The sequence below is a fragment of the Mesoplodon bidens genome (genome assembly GCF_964165515.1).
Source record: "Mesoplodon bidens genome assembly, chromosome: 9".
In the NCBI taxonomy this organism is placed as follows: Eukaryota; Metazoa; Chordata; class Mammalia; order Artiodactyla; family Ziphiidae; genus Mesoplodon; species Mesoplodon bidens.
Window position 1 is genome coordinate 100151682 of NC_138166.1, and position 23465 is coordinate 100175146.

At 49.9% G+C, this 23465-nt stretch overlaps 1 protein-coding gene across 3 annotated transcripts; it reads right to left on the reverse strand.

Moving 5' to 3' along the window:
- Positions 1-478: 478 nt before the first annotated feature.
- ZNF746 (zinc finger protein 746) lies at positions 479-21632 on the reverse strand. 3 transcript variants are annotated; one of them, XM_081243567.1, is made up of 7 exons: positions 21489-21632; positions 18248-18547; positions 18043-18124; positions 16926-17039; positions 4896-5087; positions 4271-4396; positions 479-3114 (listed from the first exon to the last, which is right to left on the reverse strand). In XM_081243567.1, exons 1-7 carry the CDS (start codon positions 21510-21512, stop codon positions 2063-2065), a joined length of 1890 nt encoding a protein of 629 aa, XP_081099693.1. In that variant the 5' UTR covers positions 21513-21632; the 3' UTR covers positions 479-2062. The 3 variants fall into 3 exon arrangements, with proteins under 3 accessions (XP_081099693.1, XP_081099692.1, XP_081099694.1); XM_081243566.1 differs by having other exon boundaries at positions 479-3117; XM_081243568.1 differs by lacking the exon at positions 21489-21632 and adding an exon at positions 20930-21086 and having other exon boundaries at positions 479-3117.
- Positions 21633-23465: the final 1833 nt, after the last annotated feature.

Sequence of the window (23465 nt, forward strand, 5' to 3'; positions counted from 1 at the left end):
GGTGGGAAGATGGGTGTCAGCTGGCCTGGCTCAAATGCCATTGGAGGGAATCTCACTCCAGACCAGGGTTACGGCCCCTGCAGGCATCCCAATCCTTTCTTGGCCTCTCCCAGCCAAGAAAAGATGCAAAGAGAAAACATCCAGCTTCAGTTTTTCTTTGATACCTTGCAATTTTTTCTTCCTATCTTCATGTACATGATCTCATATTAAACTCAATGACAAAAACCATGTCTATATTCTGAAGCGAGGTGACTGGATGTGGTTTTATTTTCCCTCCAGGTGTCGGTTTTATCTCCACAGAGTCAAACTTCTCTGGATTCTCCCATCCCAGCTCTCAGGGACAGTTGCCTCCCTGGGTCCAAGGCCTCCCTGAGCAGGAGGGCGCAGAGAAAGCCGACCGCACCGCTGTCGCGAGCGATGCATGTAGTGGCGCCAGCGCCAAAGACGCGGGTCTAAGAACAGGACCCACCAAACCGCCTCGGTGCTGGTTAGGTTTTATTTTAACAGGAGGTCTCCTCTTCATTTGTTTCTCAAAATATCAGTTATATCAATATTAGAAGTGTAAACTGGTACAAAATATACAGTACATAGAAACAATCTTCTTAACTAGTCTATTGCCTAATAAAAGTACGCACAAGGGAGCTGAATGAACAGAAGCGATGGTCTCCCTACCTCGGGAAACAAGTTCCCCAGAGGACAAGGAACCAGCGTCTGCTTCAACAAAACAGGAATGGATACTCGTGTGGCAGAGACAGCACTGGGGTGAAATCAAGAAACCTTGGCCCATTTCTAATTCCACCTTCAAGATGTCAGCCAGGGAACGAGCAAGCCCTGCCCCTGGCCCAGCCCCTCAGCCCCGACCCCTCCCGGGGGAGAGCGCCCACTGGCCACCAAGGCCGCCACTTGGCTAAAGCTTGAGGCCTGATGATTTTGCTCAGGCAGATGCGGGGCAAATCTTTTAAGAGGGCAAAATGAAAAGCTTTCCTCCCTCAGACTGATGCTCCAGAAGGGTGAGCCAAGCCTGACCTGAGCCTCTTCCTAACTGTCTGCACTCATCGTGCACACGGGGTGCGAGGCTGAGATGGGTCCCCTCTGAGTAGCTCATGGCCTCATCTCTCACAGGAAAGGATGCTCGTCCGGCGTGCTTCACTAGGGCACAGTAACGATCAAATGAGGTTCCGTGCGAAAGCGTCTGGACAGCGAGAACACACACCACACCAAGAGAAAAGGAAACGAGCATCTGGCAGGAGCAGAGGGAAGCCCCTCCCCTGTGGGGGTCGGCAGGTGAGGCTCTGTTCCCGGCCCTGCTTCTGCTGCCCCTGCCTCACGCCTGCACCCCTAACGGTGCTTCCGGACAGCTCTCCTTTACGAGGCCCAGGAGCCACGTGGCGGGGCGGGGGGAGCGGCAGGGGGCCTGCGCACGGCCGGCACTTGGCGCAGAGCCTTCGCAGGTGAGAGGCAGGTGCTGAGAGACACCAGGCTGCTCCTGCTCAGTCCTCCTGCCCGCGAGCTGAGGCTGGGCTTCCACGGCAGCCGGCTGGCCTTACTTCCCAGCCTGGTCCTGGGCAGAGCCCGGTCTCCGCTCCCCTGGGGCTATGTGCAGAGACCGGCCCATCCCTAGGGGTCACTGAGGCCAGGGAGGTCCAGGTGCCTCCTCACCCGCGTCCCCAGCCAGCCAAGCTTCCGTCACACCCTCTGTCAGACTTGGTAAGGACACAGCCCACAACACACACACGCACTCCAGAAACCAAAGGTACACTATAAAGTTTAAACTGGTGCTACTACTATTTTCCGGCTTTTTCTTCAAGAATTAAAAAAAAAAAAGTTTCGTAATTAAATTACTTAAAATTCTATGCTGCTCAGTTTCACAATCAGAGAATTCTACTTTGTTTAGAGGTGGGAGCTGCGTTGTCTGGTAGTTTCTCCCGCTCCAGTGATCGGTTCAGCAACTGGGAATCTGGTTCTCCCCCAGGCTCCGTTCCGCCTCGAAGCTTTTCGCACCACCCTGCTGTCTGGAGAAGCGCCTCTTTACACTTGGGCTTGCGGGGGTCCCCCAGAGGCCTCACAGGTCCCCACTGTCGGTGGGTCCCAGGACACTCAGGCCACAAGTCCAGTCGGTCACGAGGTCCGTGGAGGCCAAGGGTCCTTTGGAGGCGGGGCTCTTGAAGGGGTCGGGGGGCACGGCAGGCAGCGGCGGCAGGGGCTGGCCCCGGGCCGGCTTGGCGCCCGCCGTGTGGTTGCGCTGGTGCTTGCGGAGGTGGTCCTTGCGGATGAAGCTCTTGCCGCACACGGTGCAGGTGAAGGGCCGCACGCCCGTGTGCGTGCGGTAGTGGTCGATGAGCTTGGAGCGCTCGGTGAAGCGCTTCTCGCACTCGGTGCAGGGGAAGGGCCGCTCGCCCGTGTGCAGCATGCGGTGCCGGATGAGGTGCGCCGGCCGCGTGAAGCAGCGGCCGCACTCGCCGCACCGCAGGCCGCTGCCGTCCCGCGCGCCGCCCGCCGCCCCCGGCGCCCCGTCGGGCGGCCCCCCGCAGCTGCGCTGGTGCGCGCTCAGGCTGACCTGCAGCTGGAAGCTTTTCCCGCACGCGGCGCACGTGAACGGCCGCCCCCCCGGGGGGGCCGCCGGGTGTTTCTTCAGGCCCGGCTTGTGGCCGAAGCCTTTGGTCCGGCCGGGGTACTTGCAGGGGTCGCTGAAGGCTCTCGGGGCCTGGCCGGGGTCCAGCACGGCCTCTCCGTTGTCGGGCGAGGAGTAGGCCAGACCCTCAGGCCCGGTCCTTGGGTTCAGGCCCGTGGGAGGCTTACACCTGAAATTCCAGCCCCACCGGACCCCCCCAAAGAGCCAGTCCCCTGGAGGGGTCTCGTCCTGGGTCACCGCGGGGCTGGGCTCGCCCAGCTCGCGCTCGGGCCGGGCGGGCTCTCTCAGCCCCAGCACGGGGTCCTGGCTGGGGAAGGAGCTGCCCTGGCTCTCCCAGGCTCCTTCCTGGACAGGACTAGGGAAGAACCTTGTGGCTTGGCCTGGTCCGAACAGGGTCGCGTGGGCTTCTAGGTCAGTAGGATGCACTGGTGTGGCCACTACCTCCTCTTCCTGGACTTCGGTTTTTATCACAATCTTTACATCTGCTGAGAAAGACAGAGAGGCCGGGTATCGTTCTGTCCTGCCCGCTTACAAAGGCAAGATCTTTCATCGGGACATTTGGCCCAACTACGGCCACTCGGAGCCCTAGTCTCGAAGCCTCCGGATCCAACCATTTCGGCAGAGATGCCCCAGGTGGTCAGGTGGCTGCCTCAAACCGTGGGGGAGGACAAGGTGTTCCAGACCTTCACCACACATAAAGCAACCAACCTATCTGCTCCCCTTGTTCCAGAACCTGCACCACAGGAGAGCAACCATTGCATCTGCTCACCGCGTTCCATTTTCACTTTGGCTCTTAAGGCTAATCGTGAAGTTATGCCAAGGAAGGAGCTCTGACCACTGGTGGCAATGCACCCGAGGGGCAAAAGCACAGAGCTGGGCTCGGGGGGATCTGAGACTGGAGTGTGGCTCCCCACAGAGCAGCGGTGACCTCAGGCAAGCTCCTCTGTGAATGCCCTGTTTCACAGGGTTGCATGAAGTTTAAACCACACAGCACATGTGAAAGCACTTAGCATGCTGTTCTGCATGCAGCAAGCATTCAATAAATGTAGCCAGCTAGCTAATGATAAAAATATTAGCGTAGTAGTAAAAATGTGTTTGATTTTACGTAAATGTACTTGAATTTCATGCCCTAGAATTTTATATCAGGGATATAGGCTTTTAGCACAATTTTGGGGTGCCAAAATATGACAGAAATTATTACTTAAAGTAACAGATAACTGCCTTTCAAAACAGAAGTAAGTAGAAAACTAATACATAAATGTGGCAGTTCCTCCCAATTCGGGCCTGTGGACACCTGTCTTTGGTAGTGCTGATATCTAAGAAGCGGTTCTAGGTGGGTTTGGGTTTTTCCAGGTCAGAGAGGAGCCAGGGTTGCTGAGTCTGGGCAAGAGGTACAACCTCTTAAGGGTTCAGCTTGTCAGGATTGACTGGTTAACACAAGAAAGGAACTGTGGGAAAATGGACCGTCTCAAGAAAGACGGTTCAAGCCTAAGAATCTAGAAGGAGAAAAGGGACAGACTGTAGAGCGTTCACATCACTGGCACCTAAATGCCTGCTGGCTGGACCACCAGGGGCCACGGCTGAGGCAGCCTCCGGGGCAGACGTGAGCCCTTCCAGCCCTCTCTCTGCACCCTGTACCTTCCGTGGAGGCGGCCGTGCTGAGCTTCAGCGTCCCGTCTGAGCAGGCGGAGGAGGGATGGTGGGGAGGGAGATCCGCCTGCCAGGAGGTGGGCGGGATAGTGGTTGAGAAGTTGGAGTGGACGCCTGCAGTGAAGAGAGAGCAGAGCCAGTGGGTTAGGGAAAGCAGCGGGCAGACCCCGTGGGAGAGGCGGCGGAGCAGCTGCCCCGAGACCCCACCGGTGACTCTCCTGCCCGAGCACAACGACCCCACCTCTCCTGAACCAGTGTGCTTCTGTCCCCTTCCCTGAGGCACCAGGAAGCTCAGATGTCACACTCTCGTCATACAGCCCCTCTTTAATAGGAGACAGCTGGTGATTTAAATGTCCAGTGCTGGGGCAAGAAGACCAGGAGGGGGCTGGCAAGAGTGAGGCGGAGGAAAACCAGGACAAGAGCATCATGGAACCCAGAGGGGCCAGCAGGATGTCCTTCGGGGCAACCCCTGCCGTAAGGTGGGAAATCTTCTAAACTCGTCAGGCCAGAGCCCACCGCCCCCTGCAATGCTTGCAGGAACTTCTTCTCCCAGGTCCTGCCCTCAGTCCCTGCACCTGGTTCCTGCTGTCTGCTCCCAGCCTCAGCCACTCACCAGGGGCAGCATCGGTAGAGACGTCTCCTGCTCCGGAGTCCAGCTGGCTGAGGCCCCACGGCTCCTCCCCGATATCTGGCTGTCCGGCTGCCCACGCCTCCACGCCTAGAGCCTGCTGCTCCTGGAGCTGGAGCTCACCTTCTTGCTTGATCTGCATTAAGAGGTCAGGGGCAGGGACGGGGGGCCCCGAGCCTGAGAAGAAGAGAGTGCGTGAGTGGCAGCACCAGGGGCCCTGGGGCGGACACACATCCAGCCAAGGAAAGGCACACGGGGCCTTGCAAAGGTCACACAGCAAAAGAGCCTGGTGGAAAGGGAAGGCAAGAGCTCAAACAAGGGCTGCGGGGTCTTCCAGGCAAAGCATGGGGTCACGTGGTATTGAGCACACGGGTCAGGCAGGGAAAAGTGAGGAATACAAAATGCATTCTCGGACTTCCCTGGTGGTGCAGTGGTTAAGAATCCGCCTGCCAATGCAGGGGACACGGGTTCGAGCCCTGGTCTGGGAAGATCCCACATGCCGCGGAGCAACTAAGCCCGTGCGCCACAGCTACTGAGCCTGCGCTCTAGAGCCCGCGAGCCACAACTACTGAGCCCGTGTGCCACAACCACTGGAGCCCGTGCGCCTAGAGGCCGTGCTCTGCAGCAAGAGAAGCCATTGCAATGAGAAGCCCACGTACTGCAACTAGAGAAAGCCTGCGCGCAGCAACAAAAACCCAACCTAACCAAAACTAAATAAAACAAACAAACAAAAAACCCGCATTCTCAGGGCTGGATCTCTGGTCCATGGACAAGACTGTGCTGCCCTCGGGAGGTCCTGCTCTCACTTTAAACAGAAATGCTAGATAAAATCTACCCCCGTCAGCAAAACCTTACCCCTACACATGTATTTACGTGAGCACAAAAGAAAGATTCCAGGTATAAGCATCAAAGAAAAAACACAAAGTCAAATCAAGAGTTTGAGCAGGAGCCAAGTAGAGTTGCTGAACCAGGATTCGGGCCTCAGGGGCTGGGCTCTGATGTCCCCGTGAGGTGAGCGCAGAGCTGAGCCGCCTGTGCCAGCCAGAAGCCATGACGCGCTGTCCCGTCAGGCAGATGGGGACTAAAACCCCATCCACGTAGGGGCACAATAAGGAAGCTGCGTCTTGTCCAGGGCCGTGGATGGAAAAGCCACCCATAATAAATTAGATTCCCGTGTCCACACCAGCTTCATACTAACCACATGGTGCAGCTGAGAAAAGTTGAGAAATTCACAGAAAAAATGGCTGAGAACCACAGCAACCCAGGAGGCCCCCAAACAGAGGCAAATGCAAACCTGCCCATAGGGGCACACCCACAAGGCAGGCCTTAAGGGACCCCTACTAAAAGGCTAAACTTACAAACCAGAAGAGGAGCCAAATGGCATGAGAGCCATGGCAGAACTCACTCCCGCAAACTACAGGAAAGGAATAGGCTGAAGGATACAGTAGCGTAAGTATGTTTAAAATATTCAAAGAAATAAAGGAAGGAACAGAATCTGTACGACAAGAACAGGAAATTATTTTTTAAAAGGCAGGTGTGAAAGAGAACCAAATAGACATTCTAGAAATGACAAAAGCAGTCATGGAAATAAAAAATACAGTGGCTGGCTTAACAGAATGAACACAGTTGCAGAGAAAATTAGTGACTTAGAAGATGGATCTGGGGAAACAATCCAGAGTACAACACTGAGAGATAAAGAAATGAAAATATGAAAGAGAAGTTGAGACATGGAGGATTAAACGAGAAGTTCCAACATATGCTGGCAGAAATCCCAGAAAGAGGAAATAAGAAATGGATACATGGCAACAGGTAAAGAAATAATGGCTGAGAATTTTCCAAAATTGAAGGCATGGTGAGCCCATGGTTTGAAGGAAAACACCACTTCCTAAGTAGGAAATAAAAAAGAATATAAACCTAGACAATATTCATGTGAAATGGAACAGCAAAGACAAAGAGAAAATCTTAAAAGGCACCAGAGAGAAAAGAATGACATTCAGACTGAAAGCAGATTTCTATCAGCAAGTACGATGTCAGAAGATAATATTTTCAAAATGCTGAGGGAAAATAGCTGTCAAAATGAGGCTGGTATAATTCTCATTGCACAAACTAGAGAACAGTATATGCAAAAATTTATAAAATGATCATTTATGAACAGGTATGCAAAGATTCTAAATGAGAGAAATATAAATCAAATCCAGTAATATGTTTTCAAAAAAGAAGAAGAGACAGTACATTATGAACAAACTGGGTTTATCCTGAGAACTCAAGGATAAGCTACCCCTGGACAATACAGTGACACAACTCACAAACAGATTAATGGAGAAAACAATAGTCATCTCAACAGACATAGAAGCAGCATTCAACTCTTCTATTTCTGGCATATGGCTGGCTAGCTGTGCAGAGAAACTCCTCTTAATATGGAGTATCTAAAAATGATGGGTAAAAGTATAAAAACACAAAATTTTTTAAGCATGGATGACCTCTAAGAAAGCCTAAATCAACCATGTAACTGTAGGGCATCTCCCATTCCCCTACTGCTGGGCTACAATGGACTGTGCACACCTGGGGTACACAGATGTGAGAAGCCCAGTGCTTAAGCAGGGTGGAAGGTTGGGCTGGAGGCCCCTCACCACCACCACACACATAAACTTGGGACCAAAGAGCAATGTTCCCAGTGCACTAAACATAAAACAACGGTGAAAACCTGCCCTGTGAAAGGCAACTGCCCATTCTGGCCTTTGGTCTTAGCTGAGTGGGGAGAACAGTCTCTCCTGGGAGTTGACACACCCCAGGCTGGTGCTCCAAACTAATTAAAAATAATAACAGTTTAAGGAGGGAAAAATCTAAATGAGTAATTCTCAAGGGAGGCATGGGAAAAAAATAAATACAGAAAAGGCAGGGTTAAGGTCTCACAGCACAATTTAAGATGGTGGCTAAGAATCCAAACACCCTAGTGGCCATGGTCAATGTCAACGATCTAGACCAGCGCCGTACAACAGAGATCAAGGTGGGCCACATATCTAATTTTAGGTTTGATAGTAGCTACCTTAGAAAAGTAAAAAGAAACAGGTGAAATAATTTTAGCAATATTTTTTTTAACCCAATATATCCAAAGTATTCATTTAGACATATTTCATCCTTTTAAGTGCTCGATAGTCACATGTGGCTGGTGCTTACTGTTCTGGACATTTCACACGTAAAGATGAGCAGACTAAAAACAAACAAGAAACTCAGCTATGTGCTGTTTATAGGAGACACACCTAAAACAGAAGGATGCAAAAGCAGTGTGAGACGATAAAAGATATACTAAGTCAAATAAACAATTAAAAACAAAAAGATGTGGTTATACCATATCAGATGAAATAGACTTAAAAAGAAAAATATCCATAGAAATAAAAAGAATCACTGCACAATGGTAAATTGACCAGAAAGATAAAATAATTCTATGATTCAAATCTAATAACATAGCTTCAAAATAATAAAGCAAAACTGACAAAACTCCAGGAGAAATGAACAAATCACCTCCTCTGTGGGGGACTGACATACCATTTTCCATAACTGATAAACCAAGCCAACCAAAGATTATAGGATCTGAACAACACTATTAACAAACTGACCAAATGGACATAAGCATAACTTAAAGACAAGGAAAACACAAGCTTCTTAAGCCATACAAAACATTAAGAAAAAATGAATACTTTCTAGGCCATAAAACAAGCTTCAATAAATTTTAAAAGATTAGTATTTTACATATCTATTTTCTAACTATAACACCATTAAGTTAGAAATCAATAACAGATATCCTCAAACTCCCTATATATACTAAAATTAAATATATATATATATATATATATATATATGCTTTCTAAATAATCCAAGGCTCTAAGGACAAATCACAATGAAAATGGAAGCTATTTGGAACCCAGTGCTAATGAAAAAATTATCAAAATGTGTGTCTGCATCTACATGGTACTTAGAAGAAAGTTTGTAGCCTCATATGTTTATATTAAAAAAGAGGAAACAGGTTGAAAATTAATAGGTCAAGCAGTCAATGCCAGATGTTAGAAAGTAACAACAATAAAATAAAAGCAACAAGAATAAAAAGAAAGGAAATCCTGTGAGAGTGTAAATTAATAAAAGAAGAAACAAAGAACACAGAGAAGCAAAAGTTGGTTCTTTGGAAAGGATATTAACCAATACATCTCTAGCAAGATTATCAAGAGAAAAGGAGAAAGCACCAATAACCAACACGAAGAATGAAAAAGGGACATAATCATAGATGTAGCCGAGATTAAAAAATAGAATATTATGAACGTTATTCCAAGAAATTTAAAACCTCTGAGGAAATGAACAAATTCCTTAGAAAAACTAGAACTTGCCAAAACTGAATCAAGAAGGTCCTATAACTACTAAAGAACTTAAATCAGTAGACAAAAATCTCCCCCACAAAGAAAAACATTCAAAGAATAGATAATTCCAATACTACACAAACTCTCTGAGCAAATAAAAACAGAGGGAATACATCGTAACATATCTTTAATATCAAAGCCAGCCAAAGACAGTCTGAGAAAGGAAAAGTATAGGCCAGTCTCACTCATGAGCAAAGATTCAAAAATCCTAAACAAAATAATTAGCATATTAAGTCTAGCAATATATATAAAGGATCATGACTAAGTTAGGGTTTTTTCCCAAAATTGCAAGGTTGGTTCAACATGAGAAAATGACATAACTTACCATACTAGCAGGTTAAAGAAGAAAAATCATATAATCATCTCAATAGATACCAAAATAGCATTCCATAAAAATTCAACAGCGATTCCTGTTAGAAACATCTAGTCAACCAGACATATACAAAACTCTTTTAACCTGATAAACAGCACTGATCAAAAAACTTTTAACAAATATTAGCCTCAGTGTGAAAAGTTAAAAAGTATCTTCTTTAACATCATGAACCAATAAGATACCTGTTGTCATCACTTCTATTTAAGGATTTTCTGGGAGTTCTCAGCCAGTACAATAAAACAAGAGAAAACTAAATCATAAAGATTTGAAATGAAACAAAAAATTCTGTTACTCATAGGGGATATGATTATCTTTTCAGAAAACCCGAGGCTCATCAGACAATTATTGGAAAAGTTATTAGTACTAATGAGAATTTTGGCAAGGTTCCTAGATACAAATATCGATAAATAAAAGACAATTGCATTTTTGTCTACTCTTAGGGTTTTAAGGGAGCCTGGCAATTACCATTTTTCTTCCCTGTCATGGATCTTAACAATTAGAGAAATAAAACAAAAGAGGAAGGCTGGTGAGGGTAAACTCTTTTTATTACTGATAAATGAGGATGCAGCTTTTATGGAAGAGGGGCCCTCAGCACTGACCCTGGATCAGGAAGTCACCCTGGACCATGGTGAAGGAGGCTCTCCCCAGCAGAGCAGCAGAGACTGCCTGTCCCTGGGGGAAGCCAGCTGCCCAAGGGAAGAAGGTTGGGCAAGGACTGTGCTTGTCCAATCCTTGCTCCCAAACTCCCCGATGAGGTGCATCCCTGGTGGCACCCCTGGTGGGGTGCCTAACTGGGTGGGAGAGAATGGGATGTTACATAACTGAGCCCTGTCACAGGAGAAAGAGCACCAGGGAAGGGTGCGCCCTGCCCCCAAGACCCCAACACACACCAGCAACAAACAGAAAAAGGCACCACTGACAACAGCGATGTAAAAAATGCAAAGGATGGAGGAATATAGCTAACAAAAAAATGTACAAGACCTTGTTTGAAGAAAGTTATAAAACTTCACTGAGACGTTACAGATGAGATAAATGGAGTGACTTAACGATATTCACCCTTAATATAGTAGGGGTCAATTCTCTCCAAAATGATTAATAGAATCAATGCAATTCCTACCACAATCCCAACTGGATTTTTCATGGAATTTGATAAGGGAGTTAGAGAGTTTACCTGAAAGAGCAAAGGAAAAGAAGACCCAGAGTGCCAGTGAGAAAGTACTAGGGTCCGAACCTCCCATGGCCATAAAAGTCTGTTCCAGATGGATTAAGAACTTGAACGTGAAAGGCAACATTTTACAAGAAAATGTAAGATGATGTGCTACTACCTTGAGGTAAGGGAAAATTTCTTAATTAAGACATAAAAAGGACAAACCATAAAGGTAAAAAATTCGTCCAAGTAAGTTAAAATGAAAAGCATCTGTTCTTTAAAGCATACCATAAATGGAGAAGATTTACACATATCTCACACAAAAAAATTGATATTCAGAATAGTAAAGAACTCTTACAAATCAATATGTAAAGGGAAAACAAAAGAAAGATGGACAAAAGGCATAAACAGGCATTTTATAGGAGAGGAAAGACAAGTGGCCCATAAACACAGGCTGTAACATTCAATCCCATTAATTAGGAAAATGCACATTTTAAACTATAAATTTTAAACCATTTCACTCCCACCAGATGGGCAGAAATTAAAATGTGAGGCATTTCCAGGGCTGGTGAGGACAGGGTGCAGCAGGCACCCCAGCGCTGCTGGTGGGTGCTGACTGGCACCACCACTTCAGAGCACACTGAGACGTTACTAGGAAAAGCTAAGCATGCACTTTCCTATGACCCAGCAGTTTCACACCCGGGTCTATACCTAGAGAAACTTTTACACATGCCTAAGAATTTCCATCACAGCATTGTTCCTGAAAGCACAAAAGTTAGAAACAACACAAACACCCATCAACAGTAGAAGGAATAAATGCATTGTGTTATATTCATAAAACAGAAACTATAAAGTAGTGAAAATCATGAAAAGGAATGACTACAGCTATACTACATCAACATGGATGACTCTCAAAAACAAAGTCAAATGAAAAAAGCAAGTTAAAGAAGAATATATATGGTATGATCTCATTCATAAAACGTTCAAAAACAGGTTAAACAATGTTACTTAGGAATATATACATAGGTAATAAAAATGTAAGGAAAAGCAAGGGACTGATCTCATCTGTCTGAATTTTGTGTTTATCTGTGAGAGGAAGGGAGGGGTCTGGGGTCTGGGAGGGACAGTGGGGTCCTGGAAATAGATCGGGTTATGATCTATTTCTCATGCTGGGAGTTGGGAATATGGGTGTTTACTAATCACTCTCTAAACTTTATGTATTTTGTTTATGTTATGTATTTTATGTTATATAATACAAAGTAAAATGTATTAAAGAAATAAAATAATATTAAAAAAACAAAAAACAACATTTGATACAATATAGCATTTACTCACGATTAAAAACAGTAGCCAGAAGTGGAAGGAAACTTCTTTTAAACCAACAGTATCTTCAAAAGTCTATGGCAGGGCCTCCCTGGTGGCGCAGTGGTTGAGAGTCCGCCTGCCGATGCAGGGGATACGGGTTCGTGCCCCGGTCTGGGAGGATCCCACATGCCGCGGAGCGGCTGGGCCCGTGAGCCATGGCCGCTGGGCCTGCGCGTCCAGAGCCTGTGCTCCGCAACGGGAGAGGCCACAGCAGTGAGAGGCCCACATACCGCAAAAAGAAAAAAAAAAAAAAAAAAAAAAAAAAAGTCTATGGCAAAAGTCATCCTAAATGCTGAAACTCTCTAAGTATCCCACAGACAAGGATGCCAGCTATCACGGCTACTATTTAACCATGTCATAGGCCCACTGCCAAACCAGAAAAATAAAGTTACGAACATTTAAAAAGAAGAGATAACTTTTGTGCCATCTATGGAGAGCACAATTGTCTATGTGAAGAACCTAAGAATCTAAATTGACTAGTCATTAGAAGTAATAAGAGAGTTGAGAAAATTGTTTTTCTTACTAAACAAAGTCAACAGCTTTACCGCACACCTGCAACAACTATTTAAAGCATGTAATTAATTTAAAAATCTCATTCACAGTAGAAACAACAATGATCAGGAGAAAACTGTAAAGTCCTATTCAGGCACACACAGAGGGCTTCAGTAAACAAGTCTTCCTGTGGGTAAGGGGGCTCAATACTGCAATGACAGTAATTCTCCAGAAATGAAATTACAAAGGAAATGCAATTCCAATCAAAATTCCAACAGGATTTCTGAGAACCTGACACAAAGATTCTGAAATTCATCTAGAAGAACAAAGGTCCAAGAATAGCCAAGAAAAGTTTAGAAGAACAAGAAGGGAAAGCTCAGTCTACTACATATCAAGGCTTAGTATGAAACTAAAAGAGTGAGAATTGGTGTGGAGATAGACAAAGAGACCAAAGAAACCAGTAAAGAGCCCAGGAACGGCACGTGCATGTATGGAAACCTGGTTCGTGACCAAATGGGCATTACATATCATTGGAGAAAAGGAAGAATCTCCAGCAAACTTTGCTGGAAAATTAGATGTCTTGTGGGGAAAATTTTTTAAAATTCTCCCTTGTAACCTCCCCAAATATTCATTCTAGTTGGATTAGAGACTTAAATGTAAAAAGCAAAACTAGAATGAGGCAGGAAAGGATATTTTAAGACAGAAAAAGCACAGATCATAAAGGAAAAGACTGGTGTTTATGATTCTACCAAAAATTAAAACTTCTATTCTAAGAACTACAAAGTTAAAAGACCTGCCACAGACTGGGAGAAGATATTTGTAATGCAAATAACAGACAAAGGGTTAGTATCCAGAACTATATAAAGAGATCCTGAATCAGTAAGATAATGAGAAACAACAGTAGAAAAACAGAAAAAGATAATTCACTGAAGCAGAACCCAAATAAACATCTGAAGATGCTCAGCTCCACTAACAACTGGGGAAATGCAAATTAAAACAAGATACCATTTCACTCCCATCAGATCGGCAAACATCTAATTCTGAAAAGTGGGCAAGGAAGTAAGAAAGCAGGTCCTCTTAACTGCTGGGGAGTATGGAAGCCAGTGTGACCATGGGGAGGGTGATCTGGCAATGGCAGAGGTGCAGACAGGCATGCCCTCCACACTGGGATTCCTCCTCCAGGTCTATTCCCTGGAGAGACATCAGCACATGGACACAAAAGGACATCTTTAAGAATGTTCACTCCAGTCCGCTTGTGACAGTGAAAAGTTAGAAACAGCTTAAGTGCAACTCAGTGGAGGGATGGATAAAAAATTGTAATATAGTTGCTTTTGGAATGCTGAGCATCCATTAAAATGAACGAACTTGATTTATATGCATCAACAGAGATAAGTACGAAATACAGAACACTGAGTGATAGATATGATGACACGTGATTTTTCAAAACACACAAAACCATTATTATATATCGTTTGTGGCTGCATATGTATACAACAGAAGTTTTAAAATGTGGATAGAAAGGACAAACATCAACTTCTGGACAACTGGCTACCCTGGGGAGGAATGAGACTGGGAGATATAAAAAGGAATTTAAATTGTATCAGAAATATATTATTTCATACACACACACAGGATACATTATGAAACACAGGATACATTCAAAAATATTTATTAAATTCCTACTCTGTGCTAGGCAGTGTTCTAGGAGGCCAGAATGATTATATGAACAAAACAAATAAAAGTTCTCATCCTCTTGAAATTTACATCCTAATGGAGGTGAGGGTGGTGACCAGACACATACACATCTATAAATAGGAAACATATATAATCTATAAATATGAAATATATTATAGTTCTACATATGTAATATCTATGTCTATATAAAGTCTATAAATATAAAATATATAATAATCTAAAATATGAAATATACATTATAGATGATATCTGATATGGAACAAACTGAAGTAGGAAAGGGAGACTGGAAACTCTGGGTGGGGAGAGGGGCTGCCATTTTAAATAGGGCGATTAGGGAAAGTCATATTTCAGCAGAGACCTGAAGGAGGTAATGGGCTGAGCCCAGGAAATATCCGAAGAGCACTCCTGGCAGAGGGCACTGCCGGTGCAAAGGCTTGGAGACTGGGCCAGCCTGGAGTGTTGCGGGAACAGCAAGGAGGCCACTGTGGCTGGAACTGAGCGAGTGGGGGACAAGCAGAGGGAGAGGAGCCCAGCTGTGTGAGTCGATGGAAAGCCAGCAGGAGTGGGAGCCAAAGGATGCAGGACTTGTACTGTAAAGGGGTCACTCTGGCTGCTGGGTGGGGAGCAGACTCTGGAGGATTAGGGCAGGAGCAGGGAGACTGGCTGGAGGTGCCTGCAACACTCTAAGCAGGAAACCACGGGCCTGGGGGCAGGGGGGTGGGCAGGGGAGTCTGGAGGAGTGCTGGCAGGGCTTCCCGACGCGGGGGGGGTGGGGACTGGGCGTGAAAGAGGGTCAGGGATGGGCCCTGCGTTCTGGGTCTGTGGGGACGCCTGTGGCAGGAGCAGGTTCTGACGGGCAGAGGAGGAGCTCGGGGAGGCACGTGCTCCAAACGGGCTGTCGGGCAGCTGTCCACGTGCAGACAGACCAGGCGGCGGGCGTGCAGGATTCAGGGGAGAGGCCCCGGTGGGAGTGCCCACCGGGAGGACGGAGTGTGGGCGCAGAGAGAGGAGGCGGAGGGCTGAGGGCACCCCAATGCTTAAAGATCAGAAAGGGCGGCAGGAAATAGCAAAGGAAAGGTGGGAGGAAAACCAGGAGAGGCTATACTGAGGAGCACCGACCCCAGTGACCGCAGCGCCCTTCAGGCAGGGAAGGAGGGTGAGGAAAGGGGAGGGAGCAGGTCTCCGCTGGGCAAGAATGGGTGGACAGTTGGGGAGGAGCCTGGGGATCGGCGGCCTTGCTGAGCACCCACTTCCCCAAGCACAGTTGGGAGGATTTGGGGGTTGAAGAGAAGTGGGAGAGGAGGTCTGACGAGCGGCTGTACGAAGCCCAGAGCGGGGGAGGGTGGACTGGGGGTCCGGGCTTCTTGGACCGAGGTGGGCAGGGATGAGGGCCACCCAGGGTTCCCGCTGACAGGCTCAAGGCCGAGAGGGGAGCTCTGAGTGCCGGAGGGGAGGGCTGGGCAGGGACTTGCCAGAAGCCACCACATTTCCAGGCCCCTATTCACTCTCAGTATCGTGTATATTTATTACATCCAGGGAGGCCTCCACATGGATGTAATAAATACAATAAAACAAACCGACGGGGAACCTCCCACCCAAGGTAAGCCGTTGGCAGCCCCACGTGTCCTAACTATCTTTTCCATCCAGACAGCACTCTGCTCTTAGTCAATTTCTAGCTTTCAGCACTGTCCCTGTTGACCTAAACTGGTGAATGATTTCTGAACACGGCCTGCCCCGGGTAAAGGGAAAATCTAACTGCGATGACACAGCAAACACGGAAGACACATTTTGTGAATCACAAATTAAACATGTAAGACTTTTTCGTAACCTAGGTGTTCAGACGAAAGGGAAGCCCCAAGGCAGGTGGTGCAGACAAGGAGTCTTGGGAGGAGGTGGGCTTGAGCCTGCAGGGGCGGGATCTCCCTGGTAAGTGACAGACCCTTGCTGACCCCCAACCCAGCAAGGTCTTCCCGTCAGCCATCTGGCTTTTCTCATGTGTCTACCTGTCCTTTCCTTAACTTTCAAAGGTTTCAAAGGTGCTGACTGGCCCAGGAAAATCTGAGACCGTAGTATCGGGTATCCAGATCCACCTTAAATCAATCAGTGACTCTAACCATGTTGAAACGTGGCTAATGGGTTAATGTTCTGTGATTACTAATGGTTTTAAGTGAAATCTGGTTCTCGGGTAGAGGCAAGGCTGACTCTTTGTAAAGCTATGACTGAATTAAATTTTGTCTTTATTATCTTCTACCTTCCTGTCTGTGTCTCCCTCCTTCTTCCCCTAAGGCTGAGCCACTGGCACCATCTCTTTCCTAAAAGACTAGGTTTGCTGCCTGTTTCCACGCTGGGAAGCATTCCTGGAGTGTTAGCTGCACAGGCTATAGGTCATAATTCAACTATAAGAAAACTCAGGTTTAAAGCACTGATGTTGTTCCTTGGCTCGCCCTGGAGAGAAGGTCGCACCCGCCCTGGCCCTTTACTTTTGTTTCCATCTGATTGCCTGCTGTCCCCCTAGCCTTCCCCCAACCCCTCACCTGGGCTCGGGTCCACAGGAACATCTGGAACCTTGGGGCCGGCGCGACGCCAGCTGCACGGCTCCTTCCCCTGTTCAATCTGGGAGAGGACCTCGGGCTTGGAGATGGCATAGTCTGGGGAAAGACAGAAGGGCTAGCTTTTGCCATGTTCTGTTCAGAGCTGGGGACAGGCAGCCTGGGAAACCAAGATGGCCTAGAAGCTACATTTCTTGATTGGTAGAGGGCAGTGGTTCCCAACCATAGGCAATTGTGCCTCCAAGGGGACATTTGTCAAAGTCTGAGACATTTTTGGTTGTCACGACTGGGGGCTGGGGGAGAGGCGCCACTGGCATCTGCTGGGAAGAGGCCAGGGACACTGCCGAACATCCTATGAGGCACAGGATGGCCCCCAAAACAGAGCCTCATCTGGCCCAAGATGCAGTGCTGAGCTGAAGACGCTCTGGTATAGGGTCTCGAGGTTAAGAAGCCGTACATTCCTACAAACTGAAACAGAACCTCACACCCGCACCTGCTCCCAGCCTCGTAACCATGCCTTTCTGCCTTCAGACCTGGGGTCACACAGATAACCAGCCCAAGAGGTAATAAGCCCAGAAGAAACAGTTCAGGCCTTCTTGGGGGTACTGCATGAAGGGAGCAGCAGCAGGCCCAGGGTCTGGGGAAGCCTCCAGGTGTGAAGGCAGCGCTGGCTGTGAGAAGCATGGTCTGCCCACATTCTCCGCTGACCCAGAGGAGCGACTCGGTCAAGGCCTCATGTCTCAGCAAGAGAAGGCGAGAGAAAAAGTCCTTCTCAAACCTGGGTTGATCACTGGATCTGAGAGCGGTAGGAGCCTTCTCCACTCCAGGTCTCAGCAGGAGAACAGAAACGGCTGTGCTCTGAGGCTGGTTAGGAGAGGGGCCACCATGCCTCCCGGTCTGGCACCCCGTGATCTTCACCAAGTAGAAGGCAGCTTTTGACTCAGTCACCCAGGGCTCATCTTTAGGAAGAGGAGGTGATAACCGTGCCTGGTCAAGGTTCCCAGTGATTTACGTATCCTCGGGACGAAAGCCACCAGAAGGAAGAGAGAAGCTGAGGTCTCCCCAAATCACATGTAACCAAGAAATGAGCCTCACGCCTTACCCAGGGAGACCAGCGTCTCGTAGTTGCCCCGCATCACGTGCTTGTACAGTTCCTTCTGCCACTCGTCCAGCTTGCCCCACTCCTGCTCAGAGAAATACATGGCCACATCATCAAAGGTCACGGGCACCCAGAACCACAGTGTCACGCACGCTCACCTGCACGCTGACGGGCACGGGCTGTCCCACCCCCGGCGCCCAGGGCTTACCTTGGGGGCCTCGCCTTTGCTGCCCGGGGGCAGCCGCAGGATCCAGAAGTTCCTGTTCCTCAGGAGGTTCTCCACGTTCTCCAGCCGCCTCTGCAGCAGCCCGTACTCCTGCAGCAGGGTCCCCAGCACCGCCCACTTGCCCTCCAGCTGGTTCCCCAACTCCACGGCCGTCTTCTCGCAGTCGGCCAGCTTCTTCTCGGCCATCCCGGTTCGACCTTCTAGGGAAAGCAAGCGGGCAGCCTGCGATTCGATCTTCCTCTCCATGGCCTGAATTGTAGCTGCCATTGTCCACGGAGAAATCTTTCAGAAACAGAGAGGAGACCAGCATCAGTCATTCCGCCTGCCGTGTTCCTTGAGCCCCTCTCTCCGAGGCATCAGGAAGCTGAGCGGGGAGCGCATGTGTGGGAAGTGGGGATGTCCTGTGCCACACGCCAGATCTCGGCCTGGCAGTCAGCTCCTCTGGGCGGGTGCCCTCCCTCCAGGCCTCTGCAGCAGTCCTTGCAGACCCCCATCAGGGCACTCGCCGCCCTATACAGTAACCTCCCGCATCCGCCTCTACAAGCTCTCTGAAGGCAGTGCTGCATCTTTTCACAGTACAGTGAGGGGCCCGTGGTAGGCGCTCGGTGCAATTTTGCTAAATCAACAGTGACTTCGCACTGCTGGGGTGTCTTAATGGAGAAATAGTAAACTGCAGATTTACTAGAGCCCCGCCAGCACCTCCCATCATAATTGCACAGGATCTGTCTACTGATGATGACCTAGCAAAAAAAAACAGCTGGTTCACTGAAACGACACAAACATAAGCGCTGCTGAACCGCTTTATTAAAAAGCAACTCGTGTCTCTTTAATAAACATGGAAATCTGATGACTAATTCCTTTCCACCCCAGGACAATCTAATTTTGTCCGATTACCGCCCCCCTCAAACTAAAAATCACCATTACTGCAAATCTCCCCCAGCCAAGAGTTAGACTTTTTGACAAAACACAAGCCCCTGCCCTTGTGAGACTGACTTTTTCTCTCACTGTTCCTACCCTTCCCAAGGGGCGAATTACGGTCTCAGACATTTTTGTCGCTGCCCCAGGATCAGTGACACACCCTACAGACTGGTGAGGAAGGTAAGACATATGCCATAAGGTTAGACTTTTATATGTGCTGCAACCATCATAAACCATCATTCCCGACTTGCCTGTCGCTGGACAGTTCAATTGTGGCTTAGATGACCGGCAGCTGGGGACACTGAGGCAAGGGCACATTTTGCTTTGAGTGGGGCTCGACCACTAGACCCCCCCCAACCCACATCTGAAGGTAGGACCCATGGGCCAGAGAGGAAGTCCTGATATTTATACCTTCTGGCAGCAGCTGAGGCTCAACGGTACCTTACAGCATCCTGAAAATTATTCCTAAACAAACGTTCGGTGACTATTTGCAAAATTTAAAAGTGACTGGTAGGAACCAGTGTGGATTCATTTAGAGAAAGTCACTGAGAACTAGAACATGGGTGGGTGCCTCAGAAAACAGTGACAGGAGAGTCTGAGCAGAGGCTGAAAAAACTGTCAAGGATGGACCATCAGCGATTTTGTGATTGTTTGGAAGGCAGCTGGACCAGATGACCTCTGACCTGAAGAAGGCAGGGCTTTAGCTGGGCCTCCAAGGATGGAGAGGAGCTGGACTGGCAGAGAAGCAACTGGATGTGGGACTCTTGCTCAAGAGGTAGGTGGTTCTGCTCTGAGGCTGCAAAGACTGCACTGGGCTGGCACCTTGGGCTGGCGCAGCCCTGCCCCTGGGTGCGAGGCCATGTTTCTTCCCTTCCCCTCACTCCTCATCTCTTGACCAATCCCTGACATACGACCCCAGCCTCTAAACGTTTGCTTCAGAAGTGTCCTTTCACTTAATCGCCCAGCTCCCCATCCCCAGAAATCCGACTCAGCCTCCAAGAGCATCTGACTGCCATTAGTATAATCTTTGTGTTCCAGGAAAAGGGCATCTGTGTAAACTCCGACCTTATAAATAAGGCATATGCAGTCTTCTTACATTTTAACGGGGCCAGGGAGCCTCATGTGAGGCCTTCACACTATTTGGTGAGAAGTGGCGACTGTTTCTACTCAAGCCCAGCTCCTCACTGAATGGTGGGTGGACAAGATGGGGCTGGCCTCAGCCTCCTGCCAGGGAAGCGGAAACTCTTTGCCTGAGAACAGCTGATGGGAAGAGAACTCCAAATCCTTCAATGGCTCCCCACCCATATGATGAAGTCCAGGCAGGCCTTCAAACCCCTTCCAACTCTCCCTGCAGCTTCCTCTCCCCGTGCCTTGCTACCCAAACCATCTTTTCCAGGCAAACGACTTCTGTCTCCTTGACCATGCCCGGCACTGCCTGCCAGTCTGTGTCCAAGCCTCCTCCCTACCTGAAAAGCTCCACGGGTCCAGCTCAGCCTGATGAAATCCTAGCCTTCCCTAAAAGCCCAGCTCAAATCACAGCAGCACAGGCCAGGAAGGTGCACGCACCTCTTTCTGCTTTGCTTTACCATCACCAGTGTACCTGTCTGTTTCCCCCAAAGCGCCAGTGTGTCCCAGCACACAGAGCGACCCTGTCTTTCCACACCTTTTCTAGCCGTGCGATCCTGGGCAAGTTAACTTCTCTAGGCCTCGGGTTTTTCTTTTTTATGACAGAGAATCAGAGCCTACCCCCTAGGTTTCCTGTGAGGACAAAATCACGCCTAACAGGGCTGGTGCCGTGCCTGCGTCCCTCTACGAACCGGAGCAGCTGTCTTCCGCCCCGACCCCGAGCGAGCCGGGCACGCAGAGGGGCCTCGGTGCCAGCGGAATCGCCGCCGCTCGGGACGCCTCCCAGGTGCCACCAGGCCGCTGGGGGGAGCTGGGGGGAAGGGAACCCAAGGCTGAGCGGTGGGCAGAGAAAGGAGACGCGGGGTGGGGGGCGCGGAGACGAGGGGGCCAGCGGATGGGGCGGGGGCAGGAAGCCCCGGAGGGCAGCAGGAACTCGGCGTGGGGCGGCCTCTGGTGCGCGGACGGCCGGTCCCGCCCTGCTCAGGCTCGGCCCGGAACGGGGGGCCTGGCCGGCGGGTGCCTAGGCCCCGGCGGACCCCGCGTCCCGCTCGCCGGAGCCCCAGGCCCGGCGGCCCGGCCCGGCCCCCGGAGTCCCTCCCTAGGGCCTGCGGCGCCGTGTGCTGGGCCCGGGTCGCCCGGGCCCCGAGTCCGCACGTCCGTGCGCGCGGGCCGCCCTTACCGGAGCCGCGGCCGCCTCGGCCATGGCCCTGCGCTGTCCGGCTCGGCCCGAAGGAAGTCGCCGCCGCCGCCGCCGCCGCCGCCGCGCGGCCCCACGCGAGCCGGCCCCCGGCCTCTCCGCAGGCGGCGCCCGCCCGGCCCTGCTGTCCCCGCCCGCGTCGCCGCGCTCCTCGCTGGCCGGCCCGCGCCGCTCCGCCCGCAGACGCGCCGCCGCCGTCAGCGCCCGGCCGGTCCACACTGCATCCTGGGAGCCGGCGCAGGCCCGTGAGGCTTCCTGGAGGCAGCGCGGCCGCACAGCCCCACCTGCAGCCCGGAGAGGCGAACGGCAGGCGCGGCGCCCGCCCCGCCCCGCCCAGCCCCGCCCGGCGGCCCGTTGCCGCTGTGCCACCCGCCTGCCCGCCGAGCCCCGGACACTGCCCGGCCCACCGGCCTCCCGACCCACCGAACCCCCGACCCGCCGACTCGCCGACCCACCCTGCCGCTGACCCGCCAACCCCTCGGCCCCTGATCCACCGGCCCGCCGATCCCCCTGGCCCCTTGATCTTACCGACCCACTGGCCTGCCACTCCGCCGACACCCCGATCCCCCGAGTCCCCGACCCCTAGGCCCACCGAACACGGCCGGGTGCGCGCTGAGTCGCCGCCCGGACTCAGCGCCAGACCTGCCGCCGGCCGCGAGAGCCTCGGGCTTTGGTCCCCCGCGCCCCGAGGGACTCGGTGACCAAAAAGGATCTCCCCGCTCCAGGGGGCAGCTGGGCCGCCCCCGGTGACCACGGCGACGGCGGCCGCCCCCCCCCCCGCCATTCGAACCCCAGGAGACCCGCGCCTTCTCCCCTGGGGCGCCCGCCACGTCGCCTCTGCCGCTTTAGGTCCTGCGGGGCGATCTGGGCTTCTTGTGTGTTTACTTACTTGGACAGCTGTACCTCGTGTCTACCTTTGATTCGAAATGGAAAAAATTCTTCCAACAATAGGAATATAGCTCACTAAATCCCTGTAGGCAGCCACTTAGAACTTTCTATAAAGTGTGAGTTAGCTATAAAAAATATTTTTAATGGGATGGACAACGGAACACAATACCATCACCTAAAATTATTTTGGTGAAGAACTTTGTATGGGAAGATGTTCATGATATTTTAAGAGAAGTCTGTCCAGAATGATTATATTATTATATATATGATTATGTATATATTGTATATATAATATATATAAAGTGGTTATAAAATGATTACGTATATTATCATTGGAAGGTTTGGAAGCATATAGTCAAGTAGTTTTCTTTAACAGTGAGAACACAAGCCATTTTAATACATTTTCTAACTTAATTTTTTTAAATTGCGTAATAACAACAGTAATATTTTATAATATTTTGTAATAACAAGAATAGTATTTTTAAAACAAGAAGAGAAAAATGAATTTATCAGTCGGAAAATTTAAGAGGCGAACCGGGGCCGGCGGATGGAAGGAGCCTTTGAATGGCGCCCCCATGTGGCCGTGAAGATGCATTTCCTTTGAGAATTTCCTCTAAGTGGGACTCTGCTGAAGAGGGACCTGCGCACCACGTGCTCTGTACTCTGCTGGGCTTCGGGTCTGGCCGCCGGGGTCTTAAGGTGCCCTTTGTTTTCGCTTCATCAGCCTGGGCTGAACGTACAGGAAGGGGGTCATCCCGGATGCGTTCTTTGGGTGGGAAAGTGGACTCTCCCCAGGCATGGTGGTGGGGCGACACTGTACTCACACGGTTGCGAGAGAGGTCTGTTCCGAGTGCCTGATTTTCTTTTTCTCACGGATGCTAGCCCAGCTGTTTTCTCATGTCCCCTCCGCCCCACCCCCAGCTCTCCGGGATTGCCTCTCAAATGTGGGGTTGAGGGTAGGGGATAGGGATTTCCCGATCGGAGCCCCTGCACCCTTTTGCCTTTTGGAGGAAATTCCTGAGCACGCAAAGTCGACCCTTTCACTACAGGAGAATGTTCTGGAATCTGCCC